The sequence below is a fragment of the Stegastes partitus genome, unplaced genomic scaffold, assembly GCF_000690725.1.
Source record: "Stegastes partitus isolate 25-593 unplaced genomic scaffold, Stegastes_partitus-1.0.2 Scaffold1871, whole genome shotgun sequence".
Lineage (NCBI taxonomy): Eukaryota > Metazoa > Chordata > Actinopteri > Pomacentridae > Stegastes > Stegastes partitus.
This window is the reverse complement of record NW_007579602.1, coordinates 96,490-115,736: the sequence shown is the minus strand read 5'-3', so window position 1 is coordinate 115,736 and position 19,247 is coordinate 96,490. Positions and strand designations below refer to the sequence as shown.

The 19,247-nt window shown below is 44.1% G+C and overlaps 1 protein-coding gene and 1 long non-coding RNA gene across 2 annotated transcripts in view; both read right to left on the bottom strand.

Annotated features, from left to right (window-relative positions):
• Nucleotides 1–1,614: 1,614 nt before the first annotated feature.
• Nucleotides 1,615–4,314, bottom strand: LOC103372964 (uncharacterized). The gene is made up of 2 exons (XR_521031.1): nt 3,240–4,314; nt 1,615–3,192 (listed from the first exon to the last, which is right to left on the bottom strand). It is a non-coding gene; the product is annotated as an uncharacterized LOC103372964 (long non-coding RNA).
• A 5,085-nt stretch (nt 4,315–9,399) lies between these two features.
• Nucleotides 9,400–19,247, bottom strand: part of klhdc8b (kelch domain containing 8B) — a 70,397-nt gene continuing 60,549 nt past the window's right edge. Inside the window, exon 5 of the mRNA XM_008302746.1 lies at nt 9,400–9,596. Within this exon, the coding sequence (XP_008300968.1) occupies nt 9,400–9,596 (197 nt within the window). The remainder of the gene's footprint in view (nt 9,597–19,247) is intronic.

The following is a 19,247-nucleotide window of genomic DNA, read 5'->3' as shown; positions in this document are numbered from 1 at the left end:
AAAACACCAGACATGAGCCACAGGGTCAGAAGACTTCTGCAGACCGGGAGTCGTCTCGTCAGCCAGGATTCTGGTTTATCCGTCTGTGAACGTCGACACCTTGTTGCTCTCATGAAGCCTCAAGATGGTTCATATCAGACACGTCGGACTTGAATGAACGTTGGTGTCACCTGACTACAGAACCTGCTCCCAAAGGTCCATCTTGCAGTTTCAGAAGTCTGAACCCTGATTGGTGGGATCAAGTCTCCTGATTAATGCTGCATCTGTGTTTTGCAACCCTCTGGTAATTCTTTTCCAACCTGGTTCCACTACAGCAGGGGTGTCCAGTCCTGGTCCTTGAGGGCCACAGTCCTGAATGTTTTAGACCTGATTCAGATGATCAGCTCATCATCAAGCTCTGCAGAAGCCTGATAACGATCCTGATCATGTGAATCAGGTGTGTTGGAAGAGGGAAGCATCTAAAACATGCTGGATAGGGGCTCTCCAGGACCAGGATTGGACACCCCTGCACTACAGCATGTGCTAACGTTAGCTGTTATCCACTATCGAGCTAACCGGTGGCTAACGGTGACCGCTAATGGTAACCAACTTCATTGGAACACAACAATACAAAAAAAAAAACACAAAACAATGAGAGCATAGGACTCAAACATACTTTAGAATATATAGTGTCAGGAAACGTTGTTCCAGCACTGATGCTAGTTAGCTTTAGCTCGTGTTGTTGTGGAACATGCCAGATTGTTCAGAGGAGGTTGCAGGTCAGGAGAAAGGTTGACGTTTCCTTTTTTTCTGTGCAGATGATATGATGATCACGCTCTCTTTGCCTGCTGAAACCGACAAGCACATTAGCAGCGAAACTGATACGAAGACGGTAAAAACATAAGGTGGAAAAAATACAAACAGGTGTGTTCCATCTCCTCTTTATGGGAGGTTTGGATTTTAACACCTGTGTTTTAGTCTTCAGCGCCAACAGCCGACAAACATTTCTGCCATCGTTTCCCTTTTCAGTTTAGGATTCGTCTGTGCTGCCAAATTTTTGTTTTCTGTGCCAAAAACTGATCAAAAAATGATTAATTTTGGGTTTGCTGCCAGCAATAACAAAGCACCTGTTGTGTCTACGGATGAATCAGGTGGGGATGGAGGGAAACAGCCGGGGCAGCAGTAACCAGAGCAGCAAACAGGGCTTTTGTTCATCTTCTTGCTTCAAAAAGTGCACATAATGCAGAACACAAGGCTTCATCTGCAGCCAAACTTCAATCAGAGCCACAAAGCGACGCTGGTCCGGGTCGCTGTGCAGCTAATTAACATGCTGAGATGCTCTTTAGATGCAGGATGCAGCTCGTAGTTAATATATTCTGAGAGTGGAAAGGACAAGCAGCTGGTCACGAGGCCACCATCCAGTTATTACTGAGTAAGAATGGCTTTTTTTACACTCTCTATAGGAGCTCTTCATCCTCACACTGCTGCATCGTTTGAAGTGGGTTTTGATGTCACGTTCATCTATTATGAATCGGGTGACAGCTTTCCTCCTATAAGAGACCTGAGCGCCTCTTCTTCCACCGGAGAAGGTGCTGGAAAGTGAAACAGCAACAAAACAGCACAGGACGGACAGAATCAGACAGCAAGTCAAAATAGTTTATTATAGAACAGGATTCATAGTCGAGGCACTACCTCACATTTAGTATAGGCACTGAACTACTGCACTGGAGTCACAGCCACCGCTCGAAGCCGAAGCCTGCGAGGAGCGTCGACGCTGCAGCGAGTTCGAGGGCGACGAACGCGACGCTCAGGATGCACCTGGATCTGCAGGAGAACCATGTTTGGAAATGCTGCTAAACTGAGCTTCGGATTGTGAGTTTGCGTGACTCAAGCTAACGTCATCGTCAGTGACAGTTTGCAAATGCTGCGTCCTAAAAATCTGTTATTACCCAAGAAGAGCAGCAGTTTGAACCAAATCTGCTCCTGAGAACAGCTGCAGGTTTCATGTGTCGCCTACTTTTAGCTTCTTCTGGCCTTCGTGCTTCTGTTTTTAGTTCAAACGATGCCCAGTGCGGGTCGGGTCGCACCTGCTGTTGCAATAGCTCGATAAAACGTGCGCTAAACGTGCATGCTAGCTCATTTGTGTGCGTCCGAGCGTTTTCAGTGTCCCCCAGCGTCATAAAGCAAAGTCTTCGTTTGTCTTTTCTTACAGCTGTGGACAGATCGTCCCCGTTCTGGTTCTAAAACCCCCGTGGTGACGGCGTCGGTCGCTGCAGCAGCGACTCCGGCAGGCTTCGGTAAGCGGAGGCAGCCTTTCCCTGTGAACATCACCACCATCATCCTGCCCTCTAACACAAGCTCCTTCACTTTTGTTTTTGTTCTCTTTTCCATCCCAGTTCAAAAACACACCGCAGCGTCACATTTATCTATTACAGAGAACCCAAAGAGGAAAAAAAAAAAAAAAAAGAAAACACAAAGAAACCACAACGATGAACATCACCACGGTTACCGTCGTTATTACATCGGCGGCTGTAACAGCCAAAGTAACGCGTCCGGTTTCGTCGTCTCCTCCTCCTGGAAGCAGCCGAATCATGTCGGATGTTCGTCGGAGGGATTATCGAGATGATGTCAGATTAGCTTTGTACATCACGACAACGTGTTCCGTGTTTACCGCCGAGCGACGCTTCGCCCTCAAGTGACCGACCGGGATCAGATCTGAGAGAATCCACAAAGCAGCAAAATGTGGGTTTACCAGCTTGATCTTTTACAAATAACTGATAAACTTGGATAAAAGGAGTCTGTGTGCAGCTATGGAGCCCGGGGCGATTAGCGTAGCTTAGCATAAAGGATGGAAACGGGGGGAAACTGCTAGCGTCGCATCACGTGCTGCTTCTTTATCGTTTGATCAGAACAAACGTGGAATAAAAACTCATCCTGGATTTATTTGACTCGAAGTTATTGACAAAAATGTTGCCGTTTAGAATTTTTCTGGGGTTTTTTTGGTTCGTTTTTTCTAATTAATTAAATTTAACGAGCCTTCTTTAGGAGCTGCTAGTTATAATTTTGAGCCAAGCAAGTGATTTCTAAGCTAATTCCAAAGCTAAGCTAATCAGCTCAGGAGCTAGCTTCTTAGCTAACAGATTGGGGAGTTGCACCATGTTTATTTTCAAACTCTCCAACAGAAAAGTTTCATAACTTTCCCCAAAATACCAACTTATCTTGTCTGATCGTGACATATTTGACTAATGGTGTGATTTTACACTTTTAGAATTGCATTAAATACTATTTTATTTAAAACTAATGAATAGAACAGGATTTTTAGCAAGAAACCAGCTTCATATTTGAACATTTGGTTTAGATCTGACACCACGAACATCACATTTTGAATGATGTTACGGTAGTTTAGCGTCTCCTCGATCACGTTTATACATATTTATATAATTTATTTACTAATTGATGTGGTTGTAGCCCAAACGTACGGAAACCCAAAAGTCCCCAAAATCTTTTTTTATTCTTTTGTTCACAATAATAATCTTGTAGGATCGAGATAATAAATGTCTTTAAGGGACGCTGTCTGGATGTTAGAAATATACTTTCAGTAAATTACATTTGCATTAGAACTGTAGAAATGTTCCAGTACATTATTTTATATTAATTTTAACTCCAAATGAGAAGCTTCATGTGTACGACAGGTTTCCGTCAGTGCTCTGAAGCTGTTGCTCAGGATGTTATTGGCCTAAATGGAAATGAATTCCTAAATATTTCTGTTTGTCATCATCAACTTTCTTATATTTCTGCTTTTTTTATTCTCACGTCACTTGAGGGTGAAGCTGCTCCGCTGGTCTGTTGGACGGAGAAGCTACAACTAAACGTCCACACAGTCGTCACAGGGAGAAAGAACACAAAGAACATAAATCAGGATATATTTAACCGTCGTCTCGCCTCCTCGTCCTTCGCTTCGGCGCACACGGCGATCCACTGAGACCACCGAGCAGTATAACCGGGTTTCTAACCGCCCGGCCGGAGCTCGGTTATCGGCTCAAGAGAAGGATTCTGTGTTGAAATTTGTAGTTTTTCTTTTGCAGATCAAAATGCAAATAAAATCCGTAGCTTTTTTTCATCTCTCTCGTCGTCGATAAAACCTTGTTTTTGGCGTAAATGATCTCATCTTTCTACCCGAACACATACAACAAACCTTCCTTCTCTGCAAAATAAACAGATTCTCATGTATATACTTCTATGAAAAAATAGACTTTGGGCCGAAGCAAAGCTCTGCGAGAACACACGACCGAGTGACGAACACTTTGGGGAACCCAACACCACGGCACACCTCCACCGAGAACACCAACAACCGGAGGGCGGAAATAACCAACGATCAACAACGAAAATACTCAAATATCTAATCCCGATCGCCTAGTCGGTAATAATCATGGGGGGCGGGGGGTGTTTCGTACTTTTTTTCGTCAACTAATCGAGAAAACAACGAGAAAACGCGGGTTTCGCTAACGCTAACACATTTATGCTACCTGCGGGCGTCGAGGCGGTTTCCGGTTTTCCGCGCTCAAGTTACCCGCACAAAAAAAAAGAAAGAAACGAGAGGCTTTTCTTTGTCAGAGATAAGACACAGTTCTGGATTCATAAAAGTAAAAGCCGCTCCTCGCTGTTCTGTCAGAACCTGAGTCTGCGGGCCTCGTTTTCGTGAATCGAGGCGCCGAACGTACCGACGGGCCCTGAACGCATCAAGTGAGAGTCTGGTGTGCCTGACAGAAAAGAGCATTTGTACATTTGCTGCTGTATTAAAACCCTGCGTAGTGATTTTAGGGCACTTGTTTGTGGATTTTTCCCCTAAAACCACGTTGGTCGTCGACAGAGCGGCTCGCGACGACACGTTTCCGTCTGAGGAAGCCGCTAATTGGCCGCTCTCTGCCGCAGCATCCTGCTCTTTTGTTCGGCTTTTCAACCTGCTGTCGGAAGCAGCCGAGGGATTCCTCTCCAGCGGCCGGCGTCACATCGGCAGCCAGAAAACCAGATTCACGTCTTTTTCTACCCAAAGACAACATTTTTGAGACGTGTTGTCGATACGGCGACCTGATGCCGGCGGGGTCAGAGCGGGAGGTGTTTTCTTGTAGCTTTGAACCAGAAAAACAAGGCAGATGAGTAACGGAGAGAGCTGCTCTGGCAGAGTCCCAGAGCTCCTGTGGGGCTGCAGTGTGGCTCATAGACTGGATGGAAGGCAGAGAGCTTCCTCCAGACAGACGCCGAGTGTCACAGATTTGCACAGCAGCGCCCACGAAGAAGCAGGAAAACAATCGTGAACCCACGCAGGCTCGATGGCATGAATGTGAATGCAGACGGGACGTCACGGCGGCGTTAAAGCTGCACTCATGAATCAAAGCATCAAAGGACGACGTGAAGAGAATTAAAACCCAAATCTGTAGCTCAGTGCAGCTTTTTTAGCCTCTTTAAGCTCATTGTTGTGACTCTGCAGCCGGAAACTTTTGCTTTCTGAGAAAAACTCATGAACATGAGCCGCTGAACGTCCAGCGAGATGAAGACGTTTTGCTGAAAGACAGAACTTTGCACTGACACTGAATGCATCTCACAACATCTGCTTCTGTCAGATGTTGTGTTTTCAACTGGAAACAAATCTATAACTGCAGCTTTAAAGCTTTCAATGTGCAGCTCTGTGAGGCGTTGTTAGCATCTTTTAGCTCATTGTTGTGACTCTGCAGCCTGAAACTTCTGCTTTTTGGGGAAACAATTCATTATTTTACTATAAATGAGCTTCCCAGCAGTTATGCTAAGCTAGCTGAGCCGAGCTGTGTTGAATCCAAACACATGCTGATGCTGTTTCTGCAAAATGCATTTTCAATAACGATGTTGTGTTTTCAACTTATTGTGCAGCCAAGTGGGGAAAAAAATCAATAAATGTAGCTTCAAAGCTGCTCCTATGAATATATTTTCTATAACAAAATGCATCAAGGGACATTGTTTAGAGAATTACAACCAGAATGTGCAGCTCTGTGAGGCCTTGTTAGCATCTTTTAGCTCATTGTTGTGACTCTGCAGCCTGAAACTTCTGCTTTTTGGTGCAGAAACCTCATCCGCCGAGCTAAAGACGTGTTGAATGCATCTCCAAACACATGCTAACGTTGCTCTGTTTCTGCAAAAAGGCAAACACTAGCTTACATATCTAATAAAGTGTCAGATTTCAATTTGTTGTTCAGTCAAGTGGAGGAAAAAAATCCATAAATGCAGCTTTCAATGTGCACTAAGTGTGCAAGCGTTGGCCTGTTGGAAGGAAACCTCACAGAGTCTCTAAACTCTTCATCTTGATCGTCTTTGTAATTGTGATTTCTGATATTCGGCCACTGAGCCGACTACAAGGAGTCTCCACATTCTCTCTTCGGTTGTGTTTCCAGCTGCAGACTTGTCTCTCGGTGAACATGAGCCGGTAGCAGCCGGGCGGAGGTCGTCGCAAACTAAAACCCAACCGTCCCGTTGTTCTGTGTTTGCTGGACGAGTAAAGAAACGAGTGTTTGCAGGTTAAACTTGTGCTTTGTTTACCGTCTGCCTCCAGGTCGCTGGAACAGTTCAGGTGTGGCTCAGAGGCAGACTGAAGGTTTTGCATCACAAAATAATCCCCCGCAGCCTCGTGCATGCAAACACAGACGCTTATTAGCCTTTATATTGCGGTTGTTTTAAAACCATGAGCTTGTGGATGCAACTTAAGTACACGTGCATGTACACAGCTTTGGAAATAATCACTAGACCACCTGCTGTTTGCTTTTTTTAAAAAAAAGAAGCCAACAAACATGGACGTTGTTGGTTAAAACATCTTGTAGAAGACGACGACGATTCAACATGTGCAATAAATCATGTTTGAAATTTACATTTTGGTGCCGAAAACATTTTTTAAGCGCTGTTATTTTGTGCATATGTAAGAGATGACACAGAATAAATCGTCCAACGTCTGCAGGAATAAAACTGAAACATGAGAAAAGAGTTGCTTGGATTCAGCTCCACAGCGTCCATCACGACCTCAAGAAGAAGAAAAGCTCCACCGAGAACCACAAAGAAAAAAACTAATTATTTCCAAAGCTGCATGAATCCAACACACGATGGAACAAACATGCATTCAGGCTGCAGGAGTGTTTGTGTGCTTCTGCATGCAGACACGTGTGATGAGTCAGGAATCAGCCGAACACGACGCAGCAAAGAGCCGCCGACCGGCCAGCGAGCCGTCGGACACGAGGTCGGCCAGAAAAAACAAACAAAGACGGCGAGAAGAAACGACTCTGGGGCCAGACGCAGCTCTCGTTACTCATCCGGGTCCTTTTTCTGCAGCTTGAGGCCATCATTCAGTCGTTTTTAATAGTCTGGATGCTGGAGATGCATCTTTAAATGATTCACCGTCTGATCAGGTTGCAGCGGGACGATGTCATTATTTCTGATTCGCCAGGAGTCGCTTTCTAATCACGTAGTCGCACAATAAACTCTGGAGAAATAAACTTCTATTCTCAAGAGGATCAGGACTGATTCAAATTACTGCAGCCATGACGGTGAAATTGCTTTTATGTGATACACAAATTCAATATTTTGGAAGTTTTGCCGCATATTGTCTCAATAAAAGTTGAGGCCGGAGCAGATAAATCTCTGCTGTGCAGCCTGGACGGACCGTTGTGTTTGAATGCGTTCACTCTGACGCACGGTTTTTGTGCAAATTCAAAGATATGCACAAGTCTAGCGAGGAGCAGGACTGCAGGAAGAGAAAGACCAAATTTATGTGAGAGATTTGCTTTCCACGCCTCAGTGATTCTGTCACAAAGATCTCTGCCCTGCACACCGCATAAAGTCTCACCGCAGCTCCCCAGTGTCCAGTAAAAATCTGCCTTTTGTGTTCTGCTGTAGGATGGAGGCGGCTCTGGAGAGCTAGCAGGTGTTAGCATGGCGGCTAACCAGCAGTAATGCTCATAACGCTGTTTGCAGTAGTCGTCAGGTTTGTGCGTTACAAGCTACGAATCCCAGTTGGAATTAGTTTCGGAGAGAGTTTTGGGGGAAAGACGAGGAGTCTGAATGAAAGATTTGATCACTAAATAAACTAATTGTGTTTCGTGCAGTTTCATACCAGAAGAAGGATATTTAAAGATTTATAAGGAAAATAAAAATGTGTTTTTGGAACCAAACATGCAGCAACTTTGTGCACTTGTTCGTGTGTTTCGCCTCCTCTGCAAGCTGCAAACTTTTCCTTTTAAGTCCATCGATATGAATATTTTATACACAAAAGACAACTTTTTTGCAGAGAATTTCTGTAAGTAGACGCCTCTGGCATGAGTGTTTGTGCAGGTAGGCAACAGCTCTGATAACTGTGTCGGACCGAAGCAGGCCTTTCATCGCTCCACCAAATATTATTTTCCATCAGAACGACTCTGTGATCCGCACGCATTGTGTGATTTCCTACTAGTCTGTGAATTTCCTTCCAGGAGAATAAAAAACTAAAATGTAACTCTGGTGTCATCGCCTGAAGATGCTCCTCCCGACGCGTCTGTCAAACCTTTCGGGTGTCGAGTTGAGGTAAAGAATAAAGCGTACCGCGATCGCTCGAGGAGGAAATACTGTAATGTGTCGAAAAAGCTGCTGCTGAGATATTTATCTGTGTGGATGCTTGGGAGCAGAGCTGTGAGTTACTCTGCATCTCAGCGTCGAGAACCGTCGGGTGGATTCATGGATGCAAAGCGAGACGTCGGCAAACTCGACCGCAAGTCGGCAAGAAACGGGAGAAAACGCAGCGGCTGTGGTCAGCGTCGGCCGAAGGTTTCACCGGCTTTACAAAGTGGATGGACTTCTGCAACGACCGCAACACAAAGGGTTGGAACTGAAACAGACATTCCCAGACCGTCTAAAACTCAACAAAGTGTTGTTTCTAAGGTCATAGAAAAGCGTCCGCGCTCGCCGTCGCAGCAGAAGAAGAAGAAGAAGAAGAAGCCGCTGCGAGGGAGAGATTCAGAGATATGGCCCTATGTTCCTTTAATTATCCAGAAAAGTACCCTGCTTTTATTCTGAAAAATGCTCAACAGTTCAAAGGCGTGTTGTTTCTGCAGACTCGGTGTCTGGGGGGTTTTTTTGCTCGTTTTTTTTTTTGTCCTTCTCTGATTTCCCCAGAGTAACAAAAGAAAGCTGTCTGTTTTGTGTCCTTGCCAGTCACAGCTTCCTTTAATTTTGCATTTATTCATCCAGCTCTGCAGCTCCCGCCTGAAAATGCTTGTTGGAGGTGAAAAAAGAGTTCCTGGTGTACAAGAGGAATCCGTCGGGTCGGACGTAAAGAAGGTAGAAAAGTATCTAAGCTCGCGTGCTCGTGTCTGTGTTTCTGCACAGTCAGGTATGGGGTTTGTCGGTGCGAGGTGTGTGTTTTTGCATGTGTCACACGGTTTCCTGCAGGCAGAGGGCCTCCACGGCGTTGCTGGGTCCCTGGGCGACGCCGCCGATCACAAACAGCATGCCGGCGGTCTGCAGGAGGGCCGAGGAGCAGCGGGCCGTGGGCATCGGCGCCACGTACTCCCAGCGCCGCTTCACCGGGTTGTAGCTCTCCACGGTGCCCAGCGGCGACGGCTCGTTACCTGGAAAACAAAGAAAAGGACAAGTTAGGACGGCAGCAGTTTAAAGGCAGGATGAGGTAGTTTCTTCAAAGTCAGAAGTTTCCATCCATCTCCTCAGTATCTGCTAGCGTTGCCTTTAAACTCTATGACTTTGGGTCAAATGTTCTGGGTTTCCTTCCACAAGCTTCTCACAACAGTTTGATGGGTTCTGGCCCATTCCTCCTGACAGAACTGGTGGAACTGGGTCAGGTTTGTTGGTCTCCTTGCTCCACTGATGTTCTCCAGGATGGAGATCAGGGCTTTGTGATGGCCACTCCACAACACTGACTCTGTTGTCCTGAAGCCTCTCTGTAGCTAATCTGGAGCTATGCTGAGGGTCATTGTCCATCTGAAGACCCATTAGTGTCCAAGCTTTAACTTCCTGTTGATGTCTGGAGATGTTGCTTCATCATGTTCTTTCCTCATGATGCCATCTATTGTGTGAAGTGCAGCAGAATGACATCATCATCTGGGCTTCAACAAATAGTCTGAAGGCATCTTAGTGGATGTAAACTTCTGACTTTGAAGAAAGTCATTAAAAAGTTCTCTCTCATTATTTTGGCTTTTAGCAAATCGAGGTTTTCTGTCTTTAATACAGTGAATTCAAACTTCTGGTTTCGACTGTATGTGCTGCAGAGTCGTTGTTGAGAATTCAAAGGATTCAAATCTTTCTCGCGTCCACATTCACACACCAATCCTTCAAACTGTCAACATTCCTGAAAGTGAACACGTCTGATCTGCAGCCTCTCCAAGGAAAAGCGACACTTATTTCAGGTGAGACTCGTGCACGAGTAGCTGCAGCTTCAATAAACTCATCGTGTTAGTCGCACCAGATAACACTTCATCCGGCGACCTGATGAACAATCCCCCGAGACTCTCCAGCCGCTGTTGTCATAGATACAGAGAACCGTCCCTACATACAATCAGATCATCAGACATCAGCTTTTATCTGCGGTTATAGGATTGTTATTGCAGTGAGATGTGACAAATAAAGACGCTCAGATTAAAGTATTCCGACTTTGAAATGAGCAGAAATTGAAATCCTCCCCAGTCCTCGGCTCGGCTGTTGTTGTTGCACATTTCTGTGCATCGTTCTCCGAAGAGGATGAAACTATTTTTGGGGCGTATTTGTGGGAACGTGGCTGCAGCTCGGAGCCTCTGGGTTTGTTTCCCCGAGCGGCGGCTGACTGACGTCTGAGACGCAGCGCTGCCGGAGAACATCAAAGAACCGGAGACGTTCCAACAACACACACCGTTGTTCCAACACGGACGGAGCGACGCTGTCAGACTCACAAACCAGCAGAACGTTCTGAGAAAGTTCTGGTGATGTTTTCAGCGGGACGTTCTCATGCGATTCCCAGAATGTTCTGAAAAGGTGCATAAAATATTTTCCAAATGTTGCATTGAGAACTTCCGTTATCATGTAACATTGTGGGAACATTTTACAGAAGAACGTTCTCAACAGCAACATTCTCAGAACATTGCAGGCATTATGTTCCACCTTTGTTAACATATTAATTACAGGAACGTTTTATAAAAACACATTCTGTCTTCTGAGGCCTCGAGAACATCTGAAAAACATTATTTTATTGTTGGTTTGAGAACGTTCTTCTTGTGTTATCATGGAACATAACCTGACAACATCCTCCAAACATCCTCTGTTAAAACGTTCTGTCTTTGTTCCCTTTTGACCCCATAGGAACCTAATTATTTATTAATCTAAAAACATTCTGAGAAAGTTCTGCAAAGTTCTGGCAACACCTTCTTTGGTTCCCAGAATGTTCTCCCTAAGGTAGGTTAAAGTTCTCTAAGGATGCTCTATGAAATCGTTCCTAAATGTTTTCCAAATGCTGCATTGAGAACATTTTTTGCTTTGTTATCATGTAACATTTTAGGAACATTTTATAGAAGAACATTCTCAACAGTAACATCCTCAGAACATCCTCAGAATGTTGCAGACAAAATGTTCCACTTTTGTTAAATTTTAAATGACAGGATCTTTTTTTATAAAAACACATTCTGTCGTCTGAGGCCTCGAGAACATCTTAAAAACATTGTTTGAATGTTGGGTTGAGAACGTTCCCTTTCGAACATTATTAGAACTTTTAGGTGACGCTAGCTAATGTTGTTGCAACGTTCCCTGCTTGCTAGAATTTCTTTTTGTTCTAAAAATGTTCTAAGAAAGTTCTGGCAATGTCGTTCTTCTTAAATGCAGGATAAAGTTCTCAAAGGTGATCTAAAGATGTTCCTAAAACATTTTCCAAATGTTGCATTGAGAACGTCCTTCCTTTGTTATCGTGCAACATTGTGGGAATGTTTTATAGGAGAAAGTCCTCAATAGCAACATCCCGAAAACATCCTGAGAACATTGCAAATACAACATTAGAAAAAGGCGTGTTCCTCGTTAAGCTCCTGGACGTAGAAGCTGCTCATTTACAGACGGCCATCATTCATATGTAAATGCAGGTTGTTCATTTCATGTGAGTGGATTCAGAGAGCCGAAGGGAAACGGTGACGCCAGGAGGTTTGAGACCAGATCACAATATCTGCAAACCTCAAAGAGTCCAGCGTTCGTTCTGCCTGCGACATCTTCTTCTCCCCTGTGATCTTCCCGTCGCCGCTTTGTCTGCTTCCCGTCTCTTTCACTTCAGGTGCGCCGTCATTATGCATCAGGCGGCGCTGAGTTGTCGCCGTTACCGTGGCGACCCACATCACAACGACTCCCCCCCAGAACGATGCTCGCCGAGGACCGCGCACATCCGCCCGTCTCAGAAGGACCATTGATCGCCATTTTTATCAGAAGAACAAAGTCGTCCTGTTCAAAGCGGCCCGTCCCGGCTCCTTCGTCGCTTCCTGTGAAGACACGTGGACCGCCCACTTCCTGTCGCTGCTTTGATCGTCGACCCGCGGATTCGCCAGCAGCTTGGCCTCGTCTCCTTTTTACCTCCTTTTCCCAGTTTCCTTACTCGACTCGTAACCCTCACGTACAAATAATCAGCTCGTTTAACTTCATCCATCATTATGTTCTGGCTTTGGGTCTATGCTGCCGCAAAAAGATGATGTCATGTGACAGCAGTGGCACGGTGGTGGCATCATCACTCATAACATGCATCCTTCCCCTTCAGCTAACTTGACCCGTTTGGGACATTTGACAGCAGTAAAAACACCCTAAACGTTCTTTCAGCCTGGAATCTGATTATTTTTTCCTAAAGTGGCCCAAAATACATTTCAAAACTGTATGTTTTTGTAAAGGTGCTACAAATTTTTGCACTCTGAGGTTGTTTCGTGTCAAATTTGATCCGTATATCCACCGAGATGGGTTTCAGATCGACCAGCGTGGGTCAAATCAAGGAAAATGGTGGTTTCAGGGAATCTTGAAACCGTGAAACTGTCCAGGCCACGCTTTATGTGTATTTTACATTTACATTTATTGATGTGACATCGGCTTTGTAGACATTCTGAACAGATCTGTAGTTTATAATTTGGTGTAGACGCCTACTATGAGGGAATTCGTGACATAAACCATGAACAGGATGTGAGGGTGAACTCTTTTCTGACACTTCTCGGTTCTGTAACGCTGCTCAACTGTTCCTCTCCGCCAACCCTCCTTCTTCTTCTCGGCTCCTCTGCTCACATTTTGCTTCTTCTCGTCTCAAATTCTTTCTTCTGCATCCGTCACCCCTCCGACTCTCGGCACTGTTTTCCGTCTCTCTTGTTCGTTCGTCTCTTCTAAAAAAAAAAAAAAACTGTCTCTCGCTTCCATCCTCTCCACCTTTCATTCCTGCACATATTTTCTTCAGTGTTGAAATAAACTGCTTTTTTTTATTTATTTTTCTAACTCCAACGCAGTTACATCAAAACTGACCTTCAGCGCTGAAAGAGTCTCGACTCAGACTCTCGACGTAAATTATTACTTTCAAGATTTTCCACCGTGTCTCTCAGAAGGTTGGAGTCTTGCTGCATCTCTTTTAAGAATCAGACATCTGTTGGTATCAGAGCTGTGAACGTACGCTAAAGATTAGTGAAAAGTGTCCGTAATTTAAATGCAGAGAGCTACATGTTGGATGGCAGGTGTTGTTACAGTCAGGTTGGTGGTTGTTTTTCCAAAAAAGACAAAGAAACCGAAAAATACTCAAACCTAGACGTCATGTAGAGCGATCGCTTGGTGGGTGAATCTCATTAACGAGGAGGTGAACTGCAAGTGAACTGTTTGGTACCGAGAGACAGAAACCAGATCTTATCCAAACCTTCACCTGCTGTTTTAGGATAATTCACATCCATGAAAAGCCAAGTTGTTATAGTTCATCCAAAGGTAAATGCCAAAAAGTAAATAAAAGTGAAAAAAACTAAATAAAATTACACAATAACCTCTAAAATCTACCTTCCATACTTGTTGTTTCACAGCAAAACAGATTTTGAGTTACATAATTTGTATCTTATGTATGTTTTTGTCTTTTTTTTTGCTGCTAAATAACGAGAGCTAAAAAAAAAACAAACAGAAAAAACAGATCCCGTCCTTTACCTGTTTTTTTGGGACAATTCACTAAATGAAACGCCAAAGTTGTTGGGGTTCATCAAGAGGTAAATGTAAATCTGTGGAGAATTTACCATCAAATTGCAACTGTGTGAACCTCGTGGTGAAACAAGAGAATCATAAATGTTGGCATAAAAAGTTCTGGAAAGAGTTCAGCAGCAAACTGACCAAGCAACCATCTAACTGACCAACGTCAGAGGCAAAGAAACTGAGGAATGGGTCTAAAGTAACTGCCAACTTCTTCATCTTCCCTAAAATAACATTTCAAGCTGAAAGGTCTCCATTTTGAGACCCGGAGCAGATGGTGCTCGGTGCACTAAACAAAACTCAACATCCACTGAGCTTGTTGCAGGAGCGCTGGGAGCTGTGTCTTGCTGCACAAAGGACACGACTTCAAACGGGATGGTACCGTTAGCGGTATACAGGCTTTGAACTTTTTGAGTGGACCTCATAAGTATTCTCAGAACCAGATAGCTGATGCAAGAGTGTAGCAGCAAGCATGTGGTCCAATATCCTGTGGCATGGATTCCACAAAGACTCTGCAGGTGCCCTGTGGTGTCTGGTCGTATCTTTAAGTCCTTTACTATGTTGGGAATTGGAGCTGCCTTGGGTTCAGCCCACAGTGCTTTGTCATTTTGCTCATTGAGATCCAGGAATCTCGACACACCAGTTTGGCCCACGTCAGAGTCGCTCAGGTTTCTACGACTGCCCAACACAACAACTACAGAAATCATCACTCATATCCTTCCTGCTCAGCTAACTGACTGCAAGCTCAAATTTGACCCGTTTTTGACATTTAAAACACTTCGTCTGTCACAATGTTCTGGCTCAGGGTCTCCTAGGAGCTGTGTCCTGCTGCACGAGGACACCACTTGGAAGGGGATGGTATTGTTTGGGTTTATAGAGTCTCTTTTTGAGTGGACATCACAAGTCACAAGCTCATAAGTACTCTCAGAGCCACCGAGTGGATGCAGGAGCGTGGCAGCAAGCATGCGGCAAGAATGAGCAGAGAATAGCATTGGATATACTGTTGACTCTACAGGTGCCCTGTGGTATCTGGTTGTATCTTTAAGTCCTTTAAAGTCGGGAACTGGAACTGCCATCAGTTCAGCCCACAATGCTTTGTCAAACCAGTTTGGTTCATGTCAGAGTCGCTCAGGTTTCTACGACTGCCCAACACAACAACTACACAAATCGACTGAAAACAACCTGCAAAACACATCTGTAGCTCAAACTTTGATATGAACCATGGCTGTGAGATAATCAGCACCTTTAACTCCATCTCCCACAATGTTCTGGGCCTATACAGCAAAACAAAAGACGATGTCATGTGACAGCAGGGGCACGGTGGTGGCATCATCATCACAACTGTAATCGTAACAAGTGTCCTTCCCCCTCAGCCTCCCTAAGACCTGCTTATAGAGAATAACTGTTCTGTCACACCCAACATGTACACGAGGCTTAAGTCTTTATACCTTCGCTACATCTTTTGTATTTGCGGCTCCAGTCTCCGTTTTATTTCTGCTCTTTCCGTCTGTTTGTTCCCGGAGTGCTTATTTTCTTTACAGCTCACCTGACCTCCTGCTGCTTCCGATTTCACACGGCGACGAGACAACGGCGCGGCGCTTCGGGTCAAACCGGAGCCGTAAACGGTGTCATTACATCCACTCTCTTCGGCACTTTGCACGTCTTAGCGGGTAATACGCAGCTTTCACCGCGACCTTCTGTATAACAGAGATACGCTGTACGGTGCTGTTTAACATAATGGTTCAGCACAACATGGCAGGAGACACCACTGGACTCCACCACCACAGCACCACACCGAGCCTCGGCAGGGTTCAGAGCGGGTCGGGCCCATCTGGATGCCGTTTGTGGATCTAAAAGCTGCTGCCGGAGTTTCACAGCTGAGGCAGGGAGGTTTGCTCTCAACACACAACTGATCAGAGGTTTGATCAACTCTTGACTGGCTTTGCTGTACTTGCAGATGACATCATGTCTCCACGCTGAACCCAACCAAAGGTCCAAAGAGGAGTTCTTGGTGCAGCAGAGGAGCTGAGAGCACGACTCCCTCCCTTTACACCACAAAGGATCTCATCACACCGCGAGTCGTCCTTCTAAATGTGCGTAAGGTTCCTTCTCACCGACAATAGTGTGTTGTACTCTAAATCAACAACATCTTATCACGGCCCGGCGTGATTAACACAGAAATGCAGATGTACTCAGACGTTTTCTACAAATACGGAGCGTGTCGACATGTTCAAATGCAGGGATTTACCTGCTGAGTGTTTGCTTTTCAAGGTAAACCGCTTTATTTATGTTTCTGTCTCTGTCATCGCTGTATTTTTGCTACCAGTTTAGGCTTCTTTAAATAACATAATCCACTGTAATAGGCTTAAAGAGGTACATGAGGGGAAAGTTTAAAAAGAAAAAAAAAATGTGAGTCACAGATGCAGAAACGAGTGGATGAAGTTTCTGTGAGCCGCGTGTGACGAAGCATTCCTAAGTGCTGAGTTTGGGTTCGTGTGCGCGCAAATACAAGTAATCTGATAATGAAGTGATACGGACGAGCACATAATTGCATCCCGAGTCAGCGCTCTGTGATGAGTTGCGTCTAATTACGATTTACATGCAGATATATCAAGTTGTCAGGCGAAGGCAGGAAGTGAAAGCAGGGAGGAGGCGCAAAAGTTTGAGGTACTTTTTGTCTGTTTCTACATTTTAAACAAAGATACTTGAACACAAAAAAGAAAAACGAGTTATTTTACAAGCCGTACTGACATCCTTGAATTTAAAATGCCATATATTCCTTTTATAAGTATCTCCACAATAACCTGTAAGACAAACAGCATCCTACACTGAACTCTGCTACTTCTTCATTTCTATAAAGATAAGTTTACTTATTCTAGCTTTATCAACATAGAAAATCCCACCAAGATCAAGATCTGACACCTGAGAACAAACTAAACTATATGTAATGTAAATATTGGCAATTCAGTTACACAAATAAAATGCCCAAAATTGAATACAATTTTGTGTTATAGTTCAGTCGAGTGGTAGGAGCACCGTACTCTAAACCAGTGTTTTCCAGTTCAGCGCTGATGTGAGTAAAAGCTAACTGAAGCAATATTAGCATTTGGAAATCCTACTTTAGCATCACTGTGAGCCTCATTTTCAAAGAAGCAACAGTAGAGAGTCACATTTAGGTCATTTCAAGGCATGAAAATATTATTTTCTAGGAAAAAATGAATAAAAATATGTAACTTTTTAACACAACATACAAGAGGGTGTCATCTGCATAGAAACGAACATTGCAATAGGAATGTCACCGAGGGTTTCACACTGAAGACACAGAAGACTGCCAAACATCTATGAATGTGATTTAAACCACATAGTTATCAAAACCAGTGGAAAGCGGCTTTTTAAACATAAAACCTTGGAGTTAATTTCTTCTTCTTTGTAAAACGTTTGCAAAGACTTAACACTCTGCACCCAAAACCCACCAGCAGGCTTTCAAGGCATGCTTTCTCTAAAACAAATCACGAAAATGGAACTATTCATCAGAGTCAAAAAGACTAAAACAAGACAAATTGCCATTTTAAACTCAGCAGCAGTTCTTGAAGTGATGATGTGTGGATTTCCGTTTTGTTCTTATTCATTCTTTATTCGGATCCCCATTAGCTTCCACAAGGGGGTTGCTAGTCTTCCTGGGGTCCATTCACAAAAGAACATTAAAAATACGTTAATTTAAAATCACAGAACATCAGTTAGACAACATGATTGAATATCAAACCAAAGTTAAGACAAGAAAAAAATATAACCTTTAAATCTTTAAATCATGTCATTCTACCCAAAACACAAAGCATCTGTAAGAAACTAAAAAGTTCTGCACAACTGGGTGGTCATGGTGACAAAATCTTTGAGTTTTTAGGTTGAACTGCAGGCAGTGTTCACACAGAGCAGATTGGAGGAAAACTATGGAACCAAATTAAAATGTAAGAAGTAAAATATGTCTGTTATGTAGAATCACAGTGGGTTTTTTCTTCAGCATTAGTAGCGCCAGTGGACAAAAATGATGTGCAAGCTGATTTCAAGTTTTTCGATTGTGTAAAAATAAACTATTGATGAACTTCGCATCTGTTTTAGTTTCCATGAGTAACTGTGTCAGAATGCAGAGAAGACATTTCCATCTTCATTCTGTTTCCATATTTCAGTGAAAAATTTGTTAAAATGAGCTAAAAAGAAAAAACAACAACACCCAGAAGCTACTTGGAGGGTTCAATCTTAATCACCATCTCTTTAGACCGCCCCGACGCTGTGTACATTATCTTCACGCTGGCCGTCGTGGACGCGTTCTCCTCTTTTATTTCCCCAGTCGACATGCGGCGGGTTGGAAATGTGCCACAAACCAGCGATGACTCACAAACCCAAAAATATCACGGCGGATTAGACGGCGAGCCAAACTCACAGCTGACGCTCACACAGAGGAAAATGCGACATATCTGCCTCCTGTCCATCACGCTCTCCTCCACTCTGTCATTTCCACATTAGCGACAAACACAGACGCACACGGCCTGTTGGATTCAGTGTCAGTCTCCCCGCTGGGTTTGCTAACCGTCACTCTCAGCAGGACCAGACCGCTGCTTTCTTCTCTCTGTGGCCACGTTATCGACTCTGAGCGGAGGGAACATGCATTAGGGCTGCATGGGAATGTGCTAAAAACAAAACTGAAGCGTCAATCGATGGGAAATTATCGAAAGCTGTCGTCTCTCCTCCGATGGGGCGAATGCACTTTAGTGTATCGTATTTGAGTTAAACCTGTGTGGAACCTTGATGTCTTCTTTCCTGCAATGACACAAACGCTGATGTGCGATTGGTCTGTCATTCTTCTTCTGAGTGCTGAATTTATTTTTTAACATGTTCCCTTTAGCTCCACTATGAACAGAAGCTTCCATACATCGGTAAAGACCGTGTATGTCAACCTTGAATTTTCTACGACGATGATGATGATTTCACAACGATGCTTTTTGGGTCTTTCATAGATTTATTAAAGGTTTCCTGAAAATATGATGGCATTGGGTCTGTTGTTGGGTCAAAAATAT